The sequence below is a fragment of the Eurosta solidaginis genome, chromosome 1 (assembly GCF_040869045.1).
Source record: "Eurosta solidaginis isolate ZX-2024a chromosome 1, ASM4086904v1, whole genome shotgun sequence".
Lineage (NCBI taxonomy): Eukaryota > Metazoa > Arthropoda > Insecta > Diptera > Tephritidae > Eurosta > Eurosta solidaginis.
This window is the reverse complement of record NC_090319.1, coordinates 299,058,525-299,082,542: the sequence shown is the minus strand read 5'-3', so window position 1 is coordinate 299,082,542 and position 24,018 is coordinate 299,058,525. Positions and strand designations below refer to the sequence as shown.

The 24,018-nt window shown below is 38.2% G+C and overlaps 1 protein-coding gene across 1 annotated transcript in view; it reads right to left on the bottom strand.

The window, feature by feature from the left end:
* Positions 1-19,714, bottom strand: part of LOC137237508 (probable maleylacetoacetate isomerase 2) — a 37,173-nt gene extending 17,459 nt beyond the window's left edge. The window contains exon 1 of the mRNA XM_067761196.1: positions 19,220-19,714. Coding sequence (XP_067617297.1) covers positions 19,220-19,243 — 24 coding nt within the window. The 5' untranslated portion in view covers positions 19,244-19,714. The remainder of the gene's footprint in view (positions 1-19,219) is intronic.
* Positions 19,715-24,018: the final 4,304 nt, after the last annotated feature.

Here is a 24,018-nt window from a genome sequence, read left to right as displayed (position 1 = left end):
CTCGGTTACACAAGGTAGGAGTTGTAATTGCTGTCATTGTATTTTCAAAAAGCTTCTTTTATAATTTTTTTCTAATTTGCTGTTTACAATAGCTATTATATAATATATCAGCATCATGTCTGAGTTTTGATCAATTATTTAAAAAAAAAAAACAAAAAATTATCATCTTTTTGTGTTACACTTTTGTTACATCGTCTCAGTACTTTTAACTTTAGGTGAAGTTTCAAGTTTCTAGCGTAATGGAAAGTCTCTTGAAAACTGATCGCCAGGTTAGGTATTTCACTCGCGTTGGCCTCTAAATTACATATACATACATATTTAAAATTTCAAGCCTTTCGCTTTTCAGGAAGTTACACAAAAATTGATGGAATGATTCCAAACCTCGTATGAATATTTGTATTACCTCGGCCCGTGCACCACCTTTCCACTTTCGTTGCATTTTCTTAATCCTCTGAACTATGTGTGAGGCTGCAAATTTATACCTCAGTGGGAAATCTCTTGATATTATTGTTATAGTAGTGATTAGGACATCTCCGAAAGTTTTGGGGAGTGCTGTCGGTGTTGATGGTTCTATGCCGGATGCAGATCCCGTACTTTCCGGTAACAAGCATCATTAAGTTACTATCCCGACCATCTCGGGAACGATTTAGTATGGCCACATGACACCTAAGTCATACCAAGATTTACCGATGAGCTGTAAGAGCTTCAACATAGTCCAGCGAATTAAAACGCAGCGGCTGCTTTGCTAGGAACTCGCCTATAGAAGCAGAGGAAGTAGGCGGCCCCACTCCGCTGGAAGGCCCACATGGAAAACGATTTAAAATCCCTTGGTGTGACCAATTGGCGCCAGTTGGCGGAGAGAAGAAGCGACTGGCGCGCCTTGTTGGATGGCCATAACCATTTAAACGGTTAAGCGCAAATTAAGTAAGTAAGTAACCCCTTGGAAGGGTTGCGCTACACAATCGCTTGAATAAATTTGATATTTTAGTCACCTGTTACGACAGCTATACCTGCCGCGTGTATGTTCTAAGCCCCATAAACCGCTGGGTGAAATACAAGTTTGATATTATAAGTCTGAAATTGAGTTCGGGTTCTTGGCTATGTGTGCGTTACTAAGTTTGCAGCTCAATGGCAAAGCTCTCAAGAACTGATCGCAAATTTTTCTTAAAATCTGGATCCGTGCGACATCTAGCGAAACTGTTTGTTATTAGTGTTGAGCTTTCCTTGAACTCTGGGGCACATTTTAAATTTCTAGTCCATAGCTCATCGGAAAGTTACTTAAAAATCGATCCCCAGATTTTCAATTTCGTATAAATAAATTTTCTAGTTACATCAACCAGTGGGCCACTTAGTGATCATATTGTCTGCTTTTGCTGCACGTTGCCCTGAACTAACTGTAAGGTTTCAAGTTTCTAGCTCAATGAGAAGCTACTAAAAAATCGATGGCAAAATATCAAACTTCGGATAAGTTTTTTAAATACCACGATATCTGCACCAACTAGCGAATTTTTGTTGCTTTATGTTACATTATAATAGGGTATTAAAGCATGCTCCAAATGTGAAGATTATAGCTCCATGCAAAACTATTCAAAAATGGATTGCAATATTCCAAAATTTCGTACGAAAATTTGCGGACAATCATGAAACTGACCTGATATATTTTGGGAATATTTGGAACCCACCATTGAAAAAATTCGTGCCATTTAAACAAGGTTTTGTACATTGTGCCTGATGCTGGAGAAAATAGTACATATAGTACTCTTGGATAAGTATCCGGGCCCGGATGGCATCATTCCTGCCGCTGGTTGCCCATCATCTACTCTAACTGCCTCAGACTTAACTCTATCCCGAAGTATTGCCACACGGTTAGGGTCATCTTCATTCCGAAGGCCGGCAGAAGCTCTCATGTATCGCCTAAGGATTTCAGGCCAATCAGTCTCTCGTCGTTTCTTCTTAAGACGTGTGGGCGGTTGATTGACCTGTACCTACGGGAAAGGATTCCCCGGGGGTTACTGTCGGCTTCACAGCATGCCTACTGCAAGGGAAGATCGACGGAAACGACTCTCCATTCGAACTTAGCCTTCCTTACTTGTTATTATTTGTTTTATGAATAATTTATCGAAACTCCAGGAGAGATAGGTGAAACATCAGTGTACGAGAAACAATACCTATTTAAAACGAAACGAACCGCTCGCTATAAATTCGCTATGGAAGTGTTAAATGTAAGTTATCGATGTGTGGTCATTCTATCCATTTCCGAATGTTATCGACATGGCATAGACGAGTTATCTATTGGATATTGAAGTGCTATAAACTTGCTATCGGTAACAAAGACTATCGTCTTTTTATCGACGAGCTATTAGTTAGCTATCGAAAGATTATCGATCAATAGTAGATATGTTATTGATATTTAAAAAAAGTTCGATTTGCTATCGAAAAGTTATCAAAGTATCACCAATTTTTATCGGCATATTACTGATTTCTTATAGAAAAGTTATTGATCATTTATCAAAACGTTATCGACTTTTTAACGAAAAGTTATCGATTTTGTTTCAAAAAGTTATAGATTTGCTATCGAATAACTATCGATTTATTATTGGAGTGTTACCAATTTGTTATTGGCGTCTTATCGATTTGGTAAAAACGACTCACAAGTTTGTTATGAAACAGATAACGATAAGTCTTCAATACTAAGTCGATGGCACATCTGTAATCCGTCTATAATAAGCCGATAAGAAACCAATGGGAAGCCGATGTCTAGGCGATAACAAAGAAGCAGCTCGACAATAATTTCGACTTCGATAATAAGCCGATAGTAAAACAAAAAATTGTCCATTACGGTTTTTATCGGTAAGAATCCGTGGAAGCAATTCTCAAATAACTCAAAACAAGTAAGGAAGGCTAAGTTCGGGTGTAACCGAACATTACATCCTCAGTTGAGAGCTATGGTGACAACATAAGGGAAATAACCATGTAGGAAAATGAACCGAAGGTAACACTGGAATGTGTTTGTATGACATATGTATCAAATGAATTTAAATAGTATTTTATGAGGGAGTGGGCCACAGTTCTATAGGTGGACGCCATTTAGGGATATCGCCATAAAGGTGGACCAAGGGTGACTCTAGAATGCGTTTGTACAATATGGGTATCAAACGAAAGGTGCTAATGAGTATTTCAAAAGGGCGTGGGGTTTAGTTCTATAGGTGGACGCCTTTTCGAGATATTGCCATAAAGGTGGACCAGGGGTGGCTCTAGAATGTGTTTGTACGATATGGGTATCAAACTAAAGGTATTAATGGGGGTTTTAAAAGGGAGTGGTGGTAGTTGTATAGATGGTCGCCTTTTCGAGATATCGGCATAAAGGTGGACCAGGGGTGACTCTAGAATGCGTTTATACAATATGGGTATCAAACGAAAGGTGTTAATAAGTATTTTAAAATGGCGTGGGGCTTAGTTCTATAGGTGGACGCCTTTTCGAGATATCGCCATAAAGGTGGACCAGGGGTGGCTCTAGAATGCGTTTGTACAATATGGGTATCAAACGAAAGGTGTTAATGAGTATTTTAAAATGGCGTGGGGCTTAGTTCTATAGGTGGACGCCTTTTCGAGATATCGCCATAAAGGTGGACCAGGGGTGGCTCTAGAATGTGTTTGTACGATATGGGTATCAAGTTAAAGGTATTAATGAGGGTTTTAAAAGGGAGTGGTGGTAGTTGTATAGATGGTCGCCTTTTCGAGATATCGGCATAAAGGTGGACCAGTGGTGACTCTAGAATGCGTTTGTACAATATGTGTATCAAACGAAAGGTGTTAATGAGTATTTTAAAATGGCGTGGGGCTGAGTTCTATAGGTGGACGCCTTTTCGAGATATCGCCATAAAGGTGGACCAGGGGTGGCTCTAGAATGCGTTTGTACAATATGGGTATCAAACGAAAGGTGTTAATGAGTATTTTAAAATGGCGTGGGGCTTAGTTCTATAGGTGGACGCCTTTTCGAGATATTGCCATAAAGGTGGACCAGGGGTGGCTCTAGAATGTGTTTGTACGATATGGGTATCAAATGAAAGGTGTTAATCAGTATTTTAAAAGGGGGTGATCCTTAGTTCCATAGGTGTACGCCGTTTCGAGATATCGCCATAAAGGTGGACCAGGGGTGACTCTAGACTTTGTTTGTACGATATGGGTATCAAATGAAAGGTATTAATGAGGGTTTTAAAAGGGAGTGGTGGTAGTTGTATAGGTGGTCGCCTTTTCGAGATATCGCCATAAAGGTGGACCAGGGGTGACTCTAGAATGTGTTTGTACGATATTGGTATCAAACTAAAGGTATTAATGAGGCTTTTAAAAGGGAGTGGTGGTTTCATCCCTTTTTTCGTATTTGGTATAGAATTATGGCATTTTTTTCGTTTTTGGTAATATTCGATATCGAAAAAGTGGGCGTGGTCATAGTCGGATTTCGGCCATTTTTTATACCAACAAGTTCAGATAAGTACGTGAACTGAGTTTAGTAAAGATATATCGATTTTCGACAAAGCCCTTTATTTTTTATTTTTGCATTTTGTTGCACCATATCATTTCTGGAGTTGAGTGTTGAGATAATTTACTTATATACTGTAAAGATATTAAATTTTTTGTTAAAATTTGACTTAAAAAAAATAATTTTTTTTAAAGTGGGCGTGGTCGCTCTCCGATTTTGATAATTTTTATTAAGCATACATACAGCTTGCAAAACTTTTAAATTACCTTCTTTTAAAAGTGGGCGGTGCCACGCCCATTGTCCAAAATTTTACTGATTTTCTATTCTGCATCATAAGTTCAACTTACCTACCAAGTTTCATCGCTTTATCCGTCTTTGGTAATGAATTATCGCACTTTTTCGGTTTTTCGAAATTTTCGATATCGAAAAAGTGGGCGGGGTTTAGTCCGATATTGTTCATTTTAAAAAGCGATTTGAGATGAGTGCTCAGGAACCAACATATCAAATTTCATCAAGATATCTCAAAATTTACTCAAGTTATCGTGTTAACGGACGGACGGACATGGCTCAATCAAATTTTGTTTCGATCCTGATGATTTTGATATATGGAAGTCTATATCTATCTCGATTCCTTTATACCTGTACAACCAACCGTTATCCAATCAAAGTTCATATACTCTGTGAGCTCTGCTCAACTGAGTATAATTATAGAATGCCGCATTGCAATCGAAAGAAAAGACGCTGCCTGCAGGGCCACGTTAAAAGCGAGCTCAACAAGAGGAGGCTGTGAACGCTATCGCGAGTTGAAAAGGGAAGCGATACGCCTTTTCAGAAAGAAAAAAGCAGAGGCAGAAAGGCGTGAGTGCGAGGACCTTGAGCTGCTAGCCACCAGGAATAACGCACGAAAATGTTGCCAAAAATTTCGGCGACAGACGGTAGGTTTTAAGACCGGGGCAAGCTCTTGTAAGAACGAAAACGGTGAGATTGTAAATGTTGTCCAGAGAGTACTTAGATTATGGAGGACACACTTCTCTGCTCTCCTAAATTGAGACAGTGATTTACCCCACAGGGATGACGATCCCGATCCTGCAATCGACGATGATGGAATAAATGTCCTCCCATTCGATTATTACGAAGTCAGAATAGCAATAACCAGATTGAAAAACAACAAGTGCACGGCAGCCTTCTTAATATCGCATATAAGGTCCTGTGAAGTGTATTGTGCGAAAGATTGAATCCCACCGTGGATCGGCTTATTTGACCTTATCAGTGCGGCTTCAGACCTGGTAAATCTACCATCTACCAGACTTTCACAATGCGCTAAACCTTGGAAAAAACCCGCGAAAGAAGAATCGGCACACATCACCACTTCCTCGATTTTAAAGCCGCCTTCGAGAACACGAAAAGGAGCTGCCTATATGCCGCTAAGTCCGAATTTGGTTTCCCCGCAAAACTTATATGACTGTGCAAAATGACGCTGAGCAACACCATCAGCTCAGTCAGAATTGGGAGTGGGAGACCCCCTATCATCCGATTTCTTTAATTTGATGCTGAAGAAAATTATACTAGCTGCAGGACTTAACCGCTCGGGAACAATATTCTACAAAAGCGTGCAATTACTGGCATATGCTGATGACATTGATATCATCGGCCTAAACAAGCTGGAAAAACAAGCGTTAATATGGTTTTGATGGTGAATGAGGACAAAACGAAGTACCTGCTGTCATCGAGCAAAGAGTCAGCGCATACCCGCCCTGGCAACCACGCTACTGTTGGCAGCCATAATTTCGAAATAGTAAAAGACTTCGTTTATTTGGGAACCAGCATAACCACTAACAACAACATCAGCTCTGAAATCCAGCGAAGAATCGCTCTTGCCAATAAATGCTATTTTGGACTAGGTAGGCAATTGAAAAGTAAAGTCCTCTCTCGGAAAACAAATATCATACTCTACAAGTCACTTATCGTACCCGGCCTGCTATATAGTGCAGAAGCATGGACCATGACAACATCAAATGAATCGGTTCTGGAAGCTTTACGTAGACATCAATATAGTCCAGCGAATTAAAACGCAGCGGCTGTGCTGGCTAGGCCATTTTATGCGAATGAAAAACAACGCTTCGGCTAAGAAAGTGTTTCTATCGGAACCCGCTTATGGAAGAAGAGGAAGAAGGCGGTGTCACAAATTGGCGCAGTTGGCAGAGAGAAGAATCGACTAGAGCGCCTTGTTGGACGGCAATAACCGTTTAAACGATTAAGCGCCAATTAAGTAAATAAGTATTTGAAATTCTCAAAAATGTGGTATAGATTCCGGGTCACAATGCTGTTTCTGTGAAATTATTCCCAATATAGTTCCGCACGGCATATATTTGTACTTACTGAAAGCTTTAGAAATGTATTGCTCAAGTATCTGATAGATGTTGACGTATGTATACACAAACAATGTAATCGTAAATGCTAGCATACATCAGTAATTTAAATACTTATTTACATACAAATTCTCGGAGTATGTACAACAATGTACATAAATTTACAAATTTATATTGTTCATCTCTTCGAGGTCAACGACCCTACTGCTATATGGTAACATACATAAATGCCTACAAAGTACTTTTGGTTAATATTACGCACGAGCCTACTATAGGTAATGAAGTTAGAAATAAGTCCAAAACGCACAATGATGATTATACTTCGTGATAATGAAATTGACGATGCTACGATTGCTCCTACTTTGACGCAACCCAAGGTCGGGTTATTGACCTTTGTTTATGCGCGCTCCGAAATCGCTATTCTTTCAAATCGGGAGCATATTATTTTAGGAATGTACATGTGTATCTGTGCTAACAATAAACGACATCTACCTCAATTTTCAGCCCCTAAATTTGTTTAGACTCAAATGATTTTGAGTGAAACTTGTACAATGCAATTTTAGCGCTCCTTTCATCCTTACCCTGGTTGTTCACGAGCTTTTGTATGCTTTCCTTTTTCACAGAGCTACGGGAATACAAACAGAAGTATGTTTATATGCCAGTTAAAGAAAATTAAAGAGGGAGAGTAAAATATCTAGGGAATACTGAGAGCTCGAAGGAGGCATATACTTATTTGGAATGAAAGTGTAAGCGAACAAAAGATTCCGTATGCATGCAGATATATTAGGAGGACTATTTACTATGTTGCTCGGTTACACAAGGTGGGAGTTGTAATTGCTGTCATTGTATTTTCAAAAAGCTTCTTTTATAATTTTTTTCTAATTTGCTGTTTACAATAGCTATTATATAATAAATCAGCATCATGTCTGAGTTTTGATCAATTATTTAAAAAAAAAAAAAAATTATCATCTTTTTGTGTTACACTTTTGTTACATCGTCTCAGTAATTTTAACTTTATGTGAAGTTTCAAGTTTCTAGCGTAATGGAAAGTCTCTTGAAAACTGATCGCTAGGTTAGGTATTTCACTCGCGTTGGCCTCTAAATTACATATACATACATATTTAAAATTTCAAGCCTTTCGATTTTCAGGAAGTTACACAAAAATTGATGGAATGATTCCAAACCTCGTATGAATATTTGTATTACCTCGGCCCGTGCACCACTTTTCCACTTTCGTTGCATTTTCTTAATCCTCTGAACTATATGTGAGGCTGCAAATTTATACCTCAGTGGGAAATCTCTTGATATTATTGTTATAGTAGTGATTAGGACATCTCCGAAAGTTTTGGGGAGTGCTGTCGGTGTTGATGGTTCTTTGCCGGATGCAGATCCGGTACGTTCCGGTAACAAGCATCATTAAGGTACTAGCCCGACCATCTCGGGAACGATGTAGTATGGCCACATGAAACCTAGGTCATACCAAGATTTAACGATGAGCTATAAGAGCTTCACCATAGTCCAGCGAATTAAAACGCAGCGGCTGCTTTGCTAGGAACTCGCCTATAGAAGCAGAGGAAGTAGGCGGCCCCACTCCGCTGGAAGACCCACATGGAAAACGATTTAAAATCCCTTGGTGTGACCAATTGGCGACAGTTGGCAGAGAGAAGAAGCGACTGGCGCGCCTTGTTGGACGGCCATAACCATTTAAACGGTTAAGCGCAAATTAAGTAAGTAAGTAACCCCTTGGAAGGGTTGCGCTAAACAATCGCTTGAATAAATTTGATATTTTAGTCACCTGTTACGACAGGTATACCTGCCGCGTGTATGTTCTAAGCCCCATAAACCGCTGGGTGAAATACAAGTTTGATATTATAAGTCTGAAATTGCGTCCGGGTTCTTGGCTATGTGTGCATTACTAAGTTTGTAGCACAATGGCAAAGCTCTCAAGAACTGATCGCAAATTTTTCTTAAAATCTGGATCCGTGCGACATCTAGCGAAACTGTGTGTTATAAGTGTTGAGCTTTCCTTGAACTCTGGGGCACATTTTAAATTTCTAGTCCATAGCTCATCGGAAAGTTACTTAAAAATCGATCCCCAGATTTTCAATTTCAAATATATAAATTTTCTAGTTACATCAACCAGTGGGCCACTTAGTGATCATACTGTCTGCTTTTGTTGCACGTTGCCCTGAACTAACTGTAAGGTTTCAAGTTTCTAGCGCAATGAGAAGCTACTAAAAATTCGATCGCAAAACTTCAAACTTCGGATGAGTTTTTTAAATACCACGATATCTGCACCAACTAGCGAATTTTTGTTGCTTTATGTTACATTATCATCGGGTATTAAAGCATGCTCCAAATGTGAAGATTATAGCTCCATGCAAAACTACTCAAAAATGGATTGCAAGATTCCAAAATTTCGTACGGAAATTTGCGGACAATCATGAAACTGACCTGATATATTTTGAGAACGTTTGGAACCCACCATTGAAAAAATTCGTGCCATTTAAACAAGGTTTTGTACAGGGTGCCTGATGCTGGAGAAAATAATACATATAGTACTCTTGAATAAGTCTCCGGGCCCGGATGGCATCATCCCTGCGCAACTTCAAAAGTCTTTAGGGATTTCCTGCCGCTGGTTGGCCATCATCTACTCTAACTGCCTCAGACTTAACTATATCCCGAAGTATTGCCACATGGTTAGGGTCATCTTCATTCCGAAGGCCGGCAGAAGCTCTTATGTATCACCTAAGGATTTCAGGCCAATCAGTCTCTCGTCGTTTCTTCTTAAGACGTGTGAGCGGTTGATTGACCTGTACCTACGGGAAAGGATTCCTCGAGGGCTAATGTCGGCTTCACAGCATGCCTACTGCAAGGGAAGATCGACGGAAACGACTCTCCATTCGATTGTAAAGCAAATATAGGGGTCCAGAAAGTTTTCTCTGGTTTACTCTGATAGCCAAGCGTCTATCAAGGCCTTGAGTTCAACTACAGTGCTATCGAGGGTGGTCTGGGAATCCTTGACCTCGCTTGCGATTGCATCGAACTATTTTATAATTAAGATTACCTGGGTCCCGGACCATAGTGATATCCCGGGTAACTGTCAAGTGGATCTCTAAGCCCGCAGCGGTACAACTGAACCGGATGAAGATGGCCGTAGGGATTTCGGGATTCCGCTGCCCACCTGTGGTTTGCTCCCCCATAGCTGGGCCTCGATTCACCTCAGCAAACGTAGGGCGGACACCACCTCTTGCAGGGTACCAAAATATTTCTGGCCGAAAGTGGATGGCAGGAGGTCTGCCGAAATAATTGCCACCTATCAATGGTCATTGGGGTTTTGACAGGGCACTGTCCCATGTGTATCCATGCGGTACGTCTCAATATACTGGAAACTACATCCTGCTGTAGCTGTATGAAAGATGATGAGGTCGAATCACCAAATCACTTTATGCTTGACTGCCCAGCTTTTGCCAGAACTAGGCGAAAGTACTTCGGTCGCGACTCACTTGGATCTCCCGAGGATTTATCCAAGGTTGAGATCGGTATCATTTGGTACTTTATCGTTGCTACCAGAGACAATTTTAAGATAGAGATGTTGCAGGGACGAAAAATAGTGTGAAGCAAGCTTCACAAAACTCTATGCGGTCACATTCACCACTTACCACAGCAGAATTTATTAAACTACCACTGTCTGTATTTATTATTTAAAAATTATTTGTACACTGTTTATTTTTTATTCAGCTAATGTTTTCAGAATTTACATTTTTACACTCTAAAACTCCAATCAGTGTATTTTGTGTGCTTAAATTATGTTAAAAATTGTGTTAAAGTTTTTGGTGTGGTGAAAGTGACCTACTAGAAGTGTGTGAAGCTCCGCTGCTTTCCACTGAAGTTCGCGCCTGCAACATCTCTATCTTAAAATTGTCTCTGTTGCTACCCAACGGTTCTATAATATGGTAAGGTATCAAAACGGACCTTCATGTTGTCCAAGTGAGCTTTCCTACCACCTAGCCCAACCTAACCTAACTATTGAACAACATTAGAAGTGTAAAAGCGAAAAATATCGTAAGCGCCAATCATAACTGAGGAAAGTAAAAAATACACATTTGTTACGGAATGGATTACAACTTATTTTCTATTTTTTCAGCTTATCACAAGCAATGATATTTGCCGGGAAATAAGCTATTGGCGAAATGGGCCTTTGAACAATGAAAGATGGCAAGAATCACTGTTACCGAAACCGAAACCTGAAGCGAAACCGGGCGGCGAGTTATCAATTTCTTATTGTTAATAATTTGTCATCAACGACTATGAATCATTTACTAGAGGTTTACGCCGATCACTTTATCGGCGGCAGCGGCGCAGGCTCTATTATATACCGGCGGCGGCGGCGTGGGAGGCGTGCCGGCATACGCCGGTGTTCTTACTTTAAAAAGATTGATTTTTCTATTTAAAAAAATTGTATTTAGATAAGGTTTTGTTTGTATGGATTTAAGGAACTAAACGTTTTGGCCATTTCGGACAGGTCCGGGGTTTTTGCCTCAAAATCTCGCAGATCATTAAACAATTTTCAGGAGTAGCTCATTGCGGAGGGATTGTCCCTTACTCCAGAGAGGCTTCGAATCTAACCCCGGTCTTTGGAATTGGTACTGCTGCGTCTGCTGAAAAGAAATAGAGATACATAAAATGTCATACTTGTGCAAAGCGTAGTTCCACCTGGGGTTAAATCCTAATAATCGTCGCGAACACAATTTCTTTAAATTATTGTTGGCTCCTTGGCGGTCACGCACAAATGCGACTTACGGTTGCTATTAATGATCCATTAATACTCACGACTACTCGGCGGCCACCGCGGTGTGATCGTAGCGTGCTCTGCCTACTACACCGAATGCCCTGGGTTCACACCCCGGGCAAAACAACATCAAAATTTTAGAAATAAGGTTTTTCAATTAGAGGAAAATTTTTCTAAGCGGGGTCGCCCCTCGGAAGTGTTTGGCAAGCACTCCGAGTGTATTTCTGCCATGAAAAGCTCTCAGTGAAAACTCACCTGCCTCGCAGATGCCGTTCGGAGTCGGCATAAAACAAGTAGGTCCCGTCCCGCTAATTTGTAGGAAAAATTAAAAAGGAGCACGACGCTAATTGGAAGAGAAGCTCGGCCTAAGATCTCTTCGGAGGTTATCGCGCCTTACATTTATTTTTTATAATACTCATGTTACTCGTGGCACAGGGCACATCCATTTTTTCCAGCTGTTTTTAAAAACTACAATTGATGTGCGATGTAGTAATCCCGACCCCCAGTCGCTGCCACGCCTCCTGACCCTCACACCATATGCCAGCACAGAAGCTATAGGACGCGACTTCGAACTCATACCTTCGTCGACGTCACTTTCCCAGAAGCTCTAGGTGTAGCTCCGAACTCATACCTTCGTCGACGTCACTTTCCCAGAAGCTCAAGGTGTAGCTCCGAAAACTTTCTAACGCATGTTTTTTGTCGCGATATGCTACTGAGTTACACCAGAGAAACACCTTGAAACGTTAGGGAGTGACTATTCCGCCAGAGATGCCTCCCTCGAAATCATAAGCAGTCTAAGTGGATGTCATTGCGTAACTCATGGGTGAAAATCGTATAATCCTCGGCGCATCTACATAAAAAATGACCATGGATAAAATTTTGAAAATGTAGACCAAAGTTTGCAGACGTTTGTGTTCACAACATTGATTTCAATAGTCTTCGTTAAATCAAAACGATATTTTACAATGCAAGTTGACCGATTTTAAGTTGAAAGATGTTAACTGCTGGTTTCTGGCCTTATGATATAAGAGCTCGTTATGGATGTCGGCGTAGCTTCAGTTTTCAGAATAGTTTCACTGTCCACTACATTCGGGTAGTAGCACATACGGTCATTAGTTCCACTGTCTTGAGAAAGCTTTTGCTTCACCATTTTGAGTGTTCTTGAGAAGCCTCACCTGGTAAATATATGTGCCTACGTATTCACATTTGTAAAAGGAGCCGTAACGTATAGGTGATATTTAAACTTGGTTGATAGGCTATAATCAATGCCGCCAACTTTAGGAAATGTCAAACCGGGAGATTTGGGTGTTGAAGGATGAAGTGTGAAAATCAAAATTAACATTTCAGACGCTATTTTATAGTTTCGCAAATAAACAACAGATGTTTGAATGTAAGCCCACGTGATTTTTCAAACCCTTCTCAACTTAAGTATGAGGTAAGAATCATTTCAAAGTAGTGTTTATGCCCCTAGAATCTACTAAAGGATTTTGCATCTCTGATTTCGCTTATTCTTTCAGCCAATCGCAATATAAAATTAAAAAAAAAAAAAATCGGCACCTTTTTTGGGTAATTTGCTTTTTTTAAAAACTTGAGGACAAATTGAAAACATGTTCGCGTTGGGTCATTTTATTTCAATTAATTGTTCATTATTAATTTTTTGAAAAAATATGCAAAGTGAGCATATCAATTTATTATAAAACTTTTCTTTTAGAGTTTTGTTTTAATAACATGGTGAATTGGGTGATGCAAAGTCCGTATTAAGCTGACATCGAAAACGCCGATTTTTTTTATATAACTTTTGAACAGTTAGAAAGAGTTAACCTTCGCAATTATTTTCTTATAACTGGCAGTGATGCGCATCCGTTGATACCACTTTCGACCAATTTTCGACATGAACAATAAATGGCCTAAACAGTCCTAAACGAGTAAAAACAATTAAGGAAGGTTAAGTTCGGGTGTAACCGAACATTACATACTAAGTTGAGAGCTATGGAGACAACATAAGGGAAAATAACCATGTAGGAAAATGAACCGAGGGAAACCCTGGAATGTGTTTGTATGACATGTGTATCAAATGGAAGGCATTGAAGAGTATTTTATGAAGGAGTGTGCCATAGTTCTATAGGTGGACGCCATTTAGGGATATCGCCATAAAGGTGGATCAGGGTTGACTCTAGAATTTGTTTGTACAATATGGGTATCAAATGAAAGGTGTTAAAGATTATTTTATGAGGGAGTGGGCCATAGTTCTATAGGTGGACGCCATTTAGGGATATAGCCATAAAGGTGGATCAGTGTTGACTCTAGAATGCATTTGTACGATATGGGTATCAAAATAAAGGTGTTAATGAGTATTTTAAAAGGGAGTAATCCTTAGTTCCATAGGTGGACGCCGTTTCGAGATATCGCCATAAAGGTGGACCAGGGGTGACTCTAGAATGTGTTTGTACGATATGGGTATCAAATTAAAGGTATTAATGAGGGTTTTAAAAGGGAGTGGTGGTTGTTGTATAGGTGGTCGCCTTTTCGAGATATCGCCATAAAGGTGGACCAGGGGTGACTCTAGAATGCGTTTGTACGATATGGGTATCAAATGAAAAGTGTTAATGAGTATTTTAAAATGGAGTAATCCTTAGTTCCATTGGTGGACGCCGTTTCGAGATATCGCCATAAAGGTGGACCAGGGGTGACCCTAGAATTTGTTTGTACAATATGGACATCAAACGAAAGGTGTTAATGAGTATTATAAAAGGGAGTGGGCCTTAGTTCTATAGGTGGACGCCGTTTCGAAATATCGCCATAAAGGTGGACCAGGGGTGACTCTAGAATGTGTTTGTACGATATGGGTATCAAATTAAAGGTATTAATGAGAGTTTTAAAAGGGAGTGGTGGTAGTTGTATATGTGAAAGCGTTTTCCAGATATCGACCAAATGTTGGATACCGCTAATTTATTTATATATGTAATACCTGCCAAGATTTTAAGGGTTTTTTATTTCGCCCTGCAGAACTTTTTCATTTTCTTTTACTTAATATGGTAGGTGTCACAACGATTTTATAAAGTTTTTTCTAAAGTTATATTTCGCGTCAATAAACCAATCCAATTACCTCACCATGTTTCATCCCTTTTTTCGTATTTGGTATAGATATATGGCATTTTTTTCATTTTTCGTAATTTTCGATATCGAAAAAGTGGGCGTGGTCATTGTCGGATTTCGTTCATTTTTCATACCAAGATAAAGTGAGTTCAAGTAAGTACGTGAACTAAGTTCATTAAAGATATGTCGATTTTTGCTCAAGTTATCGTGTTAACGGCCATGCGGAAGGACAGACGAAAGACTGTGTATAAAAACTGGGCGTGGCATCAACCGATTTCGCCCGTTTTCACAGAAAACAGTTAACATCATAAAATCTATACCCCTACCAAATTTCAAAAGGATTGGTTAATTTTTGTTCGACTTATGGCGTTAAAAGTATCCTAGACAAATTAAATGAAAAAGGGTGGAGCCACGCCCATTTTGAAATTTTCTTTTATTTTTGTATTTTGTTGTACCATATCATTACCGGAGTTGAATGTTGACATAATTTACTTATATACTGTAAAGATATAAAATTTTTTGTTAAAATTTTACTTTAAAAAAATTTTTTTTTAAAAGTGGGCGTGGTCCTTCTCCGATTTTGCTAATTTTATTAGGCGTACATATAGTAATAGGAGTAACGTCCCTGCAAAATTTCATCATGATATCTTCAACGACTGACAAATTACAGCTTGCAAAAGTTTTAAATTACCTTCTTTTAAAAGTGGGCGGTGCCACGCCCGTTGTCTAAAATTTTACTAGTTTTCTATTCTGCGTCATAAATTCAACTCATCTACCAAGTTTCGTCGCTTTATCTGTCTTTGGTAATGAATTATTGCACCTTTTCGGTTTTTCGAAATTTTCGATATCGAAAAAGTGGGCGTGGTTATAGTCCGATATCGTTCATTTTAAATAGCGATCTGAGATGAGCGCTCAGGAACCTACATACCAAATTTCATCAAGATACCTCAAAATTTACTCAAGTTATCGTGTTAACGGACGGACATGGCTCAATCAAATTTTTTTTCGATCCTTATTATTTTGACATATGGAAGTCTATATCTATCTCGATTTCTTTATATATGTACAACCAACCGTTATCCAATCAAACTTAATATACTCTGTGAGCTCTGCTCAACTGAGTATAAATTTAGTAACGCGCCGGACGCCGCCGGACGATATTTTTGACATTCGGCGGCGGCGGGCGAAAAACGACAATAATCGGCGGCGGCGTTTTCGATAAAAAGCCTACTCGTATTGTAATACAATGACTTGTCGGTATCGGTTGTTACCGATATGAAGCCGATGAGACTATTCTCAAATAGCCCGAAGTTATTTGTTGCTGGTAAAGTTATCTCTGTTGTGGTTTAATTTCAACCCCTGGGCGAGCTTTGGTACGCATTGAGCTCCAAGAGTATATGGTACTCACGACTTTTTTTCTAAGCTGGATCGCACCGCGCCAAATTTTTGCAAACACTTCGGCGTTGTAGCTTTTGATTTCTTCTCGAACACAAGCAAGAATTTCAAAACCAGAGAAATCGAGAAATTGTTCACTTATATAAAAAGCTCAAAATCGGTATTAGCCGAATGATGCTCAACAACTAATCACGGGCGCATTACGAACAAAAATTTAGTAGTATGAGGTCTATGGCGAAATTAGAAATCTTGAGGAGTTACCACATATCTGTTAATCTTTGAGAGTACGGCGCATGTATTTATATGTACGTAACGATAACTACAAACATACATATGTGACTCGGCCTATGAAAAGGTGGCTTATGACTCAAAAAAGAAATTGCGATAAACAGCTGTTAAAGATAAACAATGCATTTCAGTTTCTTAGTAGTTTTTCTTTTGCATTATGGACAATAATGCCCAAAAAGCAAAGCACAAACCAGTTTCTGACCGATATTTTGGCTCCATTGCCATCGATAAAAGTGCTATCAAAAAATCTGAGGATGCTTCACCATCCACCAAAGTGGCATCGAAGGAACCAAAGGCTTCATCGTCTTTCATTTGTGCTCTTCTTTCTCTACATTTTTAGTACACTACTAAGCAAGTTAGGACTTTCTAGTTTTCACCACGTGAAAGAGCATCTCAAAGACTATCGAAACCAGAAAAAAAGTGGAAAAAATTTGTTTTGAGTCATAAGCCACCTTTTCATAGACCGCGTCACATATATATACATACTTATGTCCAATTATGGCACCCATTTTTTTACAAACTATACTTCCTTATATTTACTTACTTCCTTACATTTAAGAACTAACTGGTTAAACAAGTTATTTTTGCTTGTAGTTGGCAACTCCAAAAAAGGAGCCATAGGGGTTGATTGTTTAACTCATAATTTGCAAACTTAGAAAACTTATTTCATGAAAGCTTTACAGAAGTTTGAGTAACCTTGCCCATGCGCAAAACTAAAACAATTTAGAAGTTTTGTACAGCAAACATTAACCGACCGGAGGGTAGCCAATTGGATGGTGTTGCCTTATAAAATTAGATGAGAAATAAAAGGATATTTTTAAGTTGTGTTATTTCTAGTGGCATTTGAATATTTCGTTTTTTTTAGGCCAATAAATAGGCTTTTTTAGCTTAAGTTGTACGTTTTGTTTTTTGTACGTTAAAATTCGTTGGAAAATAAGCAAGAATCACCCTAAAGTTTGAAGTAAATTGTGACAAATCTTTTTTTGAAATTTTGGGGCCGATTTGTTATTTGAACAATGAAAGAGGGAAATAATCTCCGTTATCAAAACAAACGCACAAAAACGAAACTGGGCGGCATGTTATAAATTTATCATCATATATATTATTTTTAATTGCTCTTTGGTCCCTTTTTCGCCCTTATTTGGAATCCAAATCTATAAAAAAAATTTGGTTGTAAAGATGGAGATTCGGGCTATTAGCGAGCTTTGGGCAATTTTGGTCGTAGTGTTTCATTTAGCTATATTTTATTAAAATAATTTGTTAAAAACAAACGATTGTGAGCACACAAAGAAATCTATTTGTACTAAGGCACTATTGTGAATATTTGCTCTGCATTACAGGCAGTTGCTATCGTACGCCAGATGCAGCGCAAGCTGTAAGTTTTAATTGCTTGATAGAACAGCTGATTTATGTTGATATTTAATAAGAGACTTTTATACTGGTTGCGCAAGAAGCGCACGGGTCCGGCTCGTTATGGTGTATTGCTAATTATGGGATATAGGAGTGCTTTTTATTTCTTATCGACGAGTTACTGGTTTGTTAACGTTGTGTTATCGAAGAGTTATATACCGGTTATTAGTTTGCTATTAAAGTGCTATAAAACTGCTATCTATAATACAGGTTATAAATACAATGATGTGAAGATGATAGCTTTCGACAACATCGCGAGCTTGCGGCGGCTGGAGTAAGTTGTTCCAAGCCTCCATAGGTGCGTACACGCGTTTGACGTTAAGGATAAAGCGCAGATCTACACGCCACTAAAAGTCAAGGTATGAATGCTATGATACCGTTATGAAGTGATGGCGAATACGCTGCAACTTCTGCAGAGTCAGATCCGAATATATTGGCACAGATTGGAAGGCACATACTGTATCTGGGCCTAAGGAGGTGGGCCAGTTCTACATGTTTCAAATTAACAAGCAGGCGGAGGGTAAATTGTACCCCAGTGGGCTAGGGGATTAGAATATACGCGGCATGTATGCCTGTCGGAAGAGGCGACTAGATATCCAAATGATTCAAGAGGCTACACCACCCCTTGCAAGGGGTTGCCAGCGCAATATATAGCTTAGCCAACCCATTTGTCAACATCACCTACCCGTGATGAATCCTGTTTATTCAGCAACCGAAGCTATGGCGATTCCAAGTTCCATGGAACTAAGGGGTGGGGGGGGGATGGCCTAGAAGGTTCAATGTAGTCATAATAAATCGTTCCCTATATGGTCGGGCTTTTATCTTAATGGTGATTGTTACGGGAACGTACTCGATCTATAGCCAGCAAAGGGCCATCAACATCGATAACACTCCCCAAAACCTTTATCGCCTTTCCACTAAATCAGACAAACCTTTTCAAGCTGATGTCATGACAAATCGTCCTCAGTAAAATTTTAAAATTATAGTCTTAAACAAATTATGGTAAATAAACTATGTAGTCTGGCAGCACTGCTTTTTCAAGAAATCACTCAGATGAAGGAAGAGAAACTAAAGAGTATGGCATGAGTGAAATGTTCAAAGGTAATTCTTTAAGAGTAAACTACAAGTTATGCATAAAATTTATACACAAAACTTTAACGAAAATGCAGCAAGAAATGCAAATAAAAGGACTAGCCTAATAAGTGAAGTTGCATGAGCCGCTAACTCATTATCCTATTGAGTAAGTGGTGTGAGTGCATAAATGCAAATGGTGTGCGTAGTGGAGTGAGTTTAGCTGTACTTTTCACATATGTATGAGTTAATCATTTTACAAAATATATACATATATGTAGGTACTTCCAGATTATGTTCTTAACATTAAAAACTTACCTTTGCTATGGCCGACAGGGACATAGCGTTGTGATGATACTTTGAGTAATTAATTTTGAAGCCGTTTATACTACCCACGCGCAAAAATTAATTGAAGCACTTAAATGTGCTGTGAAATATTACGTTTATTTCTCACTTCTTTTTGTTGTTGCTATCTCAAAGGATAGACAGCTTCAGATGTAAATTTTGTAACAATCAGCCAGTCGCACTAATACATTGATTTACAGCAGCTGCAATGATTGCGTTTTTATTGTAATTTGTGTATGCTATTATTCGTTTGATTTCAATTTTAAACGTTCAATCTTGAATTACAAGATTTGAATATATTTTTTAGTAACAACACTTTAATTTTGCTATATACTTCCGTTGTTAATGTTTTCCGCTAATACCACTTCACCCTTTCCCTATATGTATTTCAAATGCTGCTACAAGAACAATGCCACACTTTTTGTAGTTTCGGTGACTTGCCGTAAGCAAAATATTTATAAACTTCATATGCCGATGGTTCACAACACACTGACAATACAAAATAGCTAGAGTTGCCGGTTGAGCCTGCCCAAGTTAACTAAAGCACACATGTATGTACTCGGCTTTGCAAATTCGTCCTTTACACCATTTTCTGTGTTGACTATTCGCTGGGCGTAATTGCAATCATTATTGAAAGCGATTCACATCGCACTCTCATTGTCTCTGCAAAGAACAGAGAAAGCTTTTTTGACCAATGAGCGCCATTTGAGTACCATGGAGCAGCAGTGTTCGTACCAATGATGTGTTTAGAAATTCTACCACGCAAATTTGAAAATCTACCAAATTTCTTTAAGAAGTTTGCAAAAAAAACTTTAGCTCTTTTATAACAACAACTTAAATGTTTTTATAAACACGCAGTGATGCTTTGAGTCAAAGTGTTTTTTTTTATATTTTCTGGCAATCAACAGAGCTCTACCAAAACACGGCACGATAACGACACTAACTAACGAAAAAGAAGCCGATGGCACAAAGGTGGTTTAAAAAAAGGCAACGAATATAAAAATTTGTCAGTGAAGTGGAAAGGTAGACAATTCGGAAAAAATACCTGATTTGGGGAGTAAATGGTTCGTAAAAAAAAAAAACTCAGTTGGGAAGAGTAAACAGATCCAAAAAAAAGCAACCTGATTTGGAAGAGTAACGGTTCCAAAAGAAAGTAGCCGGGCTGAAAAGAGTAACTTGGTTTAAAAGAGCAAACAGTTCAAAACAAGTAATCAGGTCTTAACTGGGTAACAAAAAAGATCGGTTTCAAAAATATAACGGTTTGCAAATTATAATGAGTTTCAAAAAAGTAACCGGTTTCAAAAGAGGAAAAGGTAAAAAAATAATAAACGCTGGCAAAAGAGTAAACGGTTCCGAATGGAGTAAACGGTTTCAAGTGAGTTTCTTGGATACGCTGTCTTTTGTTTTTAATTTATCAACGATATCTTGCGGATGATCTTAAAATATATTCCTTCATCAATTGGTTTTTCACTTAAACTCTGGATTGAGTACTTACATCTTACATATATAAGATTTATAATTGCTGTTTGGCTAAAATATAATAATAATAAATAACAAGTAAAAGTGTCTAAGTTCGGATGTAACCGAACAATATATACTCAGCGTGAGATTCAATTGTACATTTCATTTCAGATAAATTACTTTTCTACATAACACGTGGCGCCGCCCCTTGCAAAAAAAATGTCTCCCCATTTCCTCTTACAATAAAACTTGATAAGTGAAATATCATTGATTCAAAACTATTTTTTGCTAAGCTATAGCTTATTATTCTCTCCTACGACCCTTTTAAAAATCTTTTAATTGGGCGTGGTCTTTAGCCGATCTCGTCCATTTTTTCTAGAAATATTTCCTGCTATAGGGAAAATTTGTGTGCCCAATTTTATTACGATCCAATAATTTTTCTTCGAGTTATGGCTCCCGAAACATAGAAAATTGCTTATTCCTAAAAGGGGCGGTGCAACGCCCATTTTTTTAAATTTGAAGTTTTTCCAATTTATTGTTATAAATCCACTTGGGAAATGAAATACCATTGATATGAAGCTTTTTTTTTGCAAAGATATAGCTTATTTTATTCGTCCCCGATCCTTTTAAAAATATTTTATATAAAAGTGGGCGTCGTCCCTAACAGATTTCGTTAATTTTTGTTCAAAGCATTCCTTATAGTAAAGACAACCTCTCTGCCGAATTTTGTTACGACAGGTTTAACGATTTTTGATTTATGATTAATAATATTTGTAAAATTTATTTTATCACAAGTGAGCGGTGCCACGCCCGTTTTAAAAATTTTTTTAAAATTTTTATCAAGAGTCTCAATGTGAGTCCACATGTCAAATTTCAACAATCTAGGTGTATTATTTACTAAATAATCACGTTTTTTGTGTTTTTCAAAATGTTATATTTATAAAAAGTAGGCGTGGTTATCATCAGATTTCACGCATTTTCAATACCAATCTATTCTGGGTCCAGATAAGCTCGTGTACCAAATTTCGTGAAGATATCTCAATATTTACTCAAGTTATCGTGTAAACGGACAGACGGACGGACGAACGGACAGACTGACGGATGGACATAGCTTAATCAAATTTTTTTTCGATACTGATGATTTTGATATATGGAAGTCTATATCTGTCTCGATTCATTTATACCTGTACAACCCACCGCTATCCAATCAAAGTTAATATACTTTGTGTGCAAAGCACGCAAATAAATGACTGTTTTCCATTCAATTTAAGTAAATCACAGACCATAGAGCGATGATCCCTGCTGCGATTAAGGTCCAATCGATTGTACGTGATGGTGAGCTCAATTTTGTTCAAGCTGATGTTGGCGACACAAGAATTGGATCCTTCTCAAATATGAACCGCAATCTGAACATATTTGGCAGCCAAGTGCACTAATTTGCCTAAAGAAGTTATTGGAGGCGTACCAACATCACAGTATTGATTTCGAGATTGTGGAAAAGGTCATTGAGCACGTGCTCCACTATGTCCGAAAAAAAGCCTTATAAAACGGAGCCACTGCTTTTTCTTGAACTGCTATCTTGGGATAGGTACTTACCGCCAACCCTAATTGACCTCTGTTCTTTTTAAGCGTGAAAACGCATCAAAAATACCAAATTCCCCGTATTGTTATTATTTTCTTAGCAGAAATAAACAATTTAGGCTTTAAAATCAACTCGCACAGTTTTGACAGCTTTTTCCTAAATTATTGTAGTGCTGAAAAGTTCCAGTGGAATATTAGTTTAGGGACCTAAAATTTAGGCGAACTTGCACCCAGCCTTAGTATTCTAAATTATGTACGCTGAAATTTATAAATATCTAATATGATTGATATAACTGTTGTACTTAAGATTACTCAAATTGTGCTTCAGACAAACTTTTTCTGATTAAATTCTTTAGTGCAGGCCGGAAATATATACAAACTATTAAATCTATAATTGCTTTAAATTTGACAGTTGTATATCATACACGCCGTAAATTTCCAGACACAAAGATAGAATATATAGCCGCATCGCAGTGTAAGGCGTACGCAAGAAGATACTTTCCAGAGTGAGCCAACGAGTAAAATAAATGCCCAATATGTTGCGCGGCCTAGCACCACAAAAGCCTTGGAATTCCTTAAAATCGTTATTTTGCTTAGGGCTATGTGAGGAACATTTAAATATTGACATACCAAACGAAAAGTAACACTTTCAAAATTTTTACATATGATTTCTTTGTAAGGGTAATTTTTTTGTTTAGCAATCGATATATAGCTTCACAAATTCTCAATACCCATCGGTATGCCTGCACGCAAAATTTGAAAATAAATAAAGGGAAGTGGCAAGTGCACTTAGGTCCGGTTTTTCAGTGCGAGTTTAAACTACAGTTAAAGTTCACTAGAGTTTAACCTTGCCACTTTGTTCGATATCATAAAACTCTGCCGCGCATCTCAGCTTAAGCGGCCGAAGTGGCAGGGTTAAACTCTACTCAACTTTAACTGTAGTTTAAACTCGCACTGAAAAACTGGGTATTAATATAAAACAAACTAGTCGCATGCCTTGATTTAGTTTTCAATTCAAGAATAGCTTCATCAATGCAAATTCCGTCAAATTTCTTTGAGGTGCACGTGCGTTTGCAACAATTTTTTTAAGCTCAAATCTATCACGAAAAGTTTCTGATAACCGATCGAAATATCTAGCCACCAAAACAAGATTTTCTGATTGGCTGCTTGTATCACTAACAATTAACGAAAATTGGTTTGCTTCAAGATCCAACTTTCTAAACTATCTGCTAGATGAAGTGCCATTTTTCTGCCACATTTTAATGACAATAATTTTTTTCGTAAGAAATCCATTGAGGTAAATTGAAAGTTATATAAGGGTTAATGAAGATGTGGAAAATTTTATTGTACGTTTTTACCTCAGTAAAAAAATTCCAAAGTTTTGGTTACAGCCTAAAATGAACAAAAATTAAAAAAAAAATTTATCAGCGGATCAATTGGGGTTGGAAAGCACCATATTTGGTCCAAATGGGCCAAAGTGACAACCGTGCAACCATACTACAAAATATGTGGTATGTAGGAGCTTTTAACCAACGCAAGTTTTCATAAGTGAGCTTTTATATGTAGACTTCAATTTGGCAGTTTCTCATTATATTTTGTTGGAATATACAGTTACTACATATTTAACCTTTGCTGCTTTTCTCATTTGCAATAACGAACCAGTTGATATGAGATTTCCATGTTGATGTCCATAATATGAGAATCCCTCAGGTTCAACTGTCGCAGTTGAT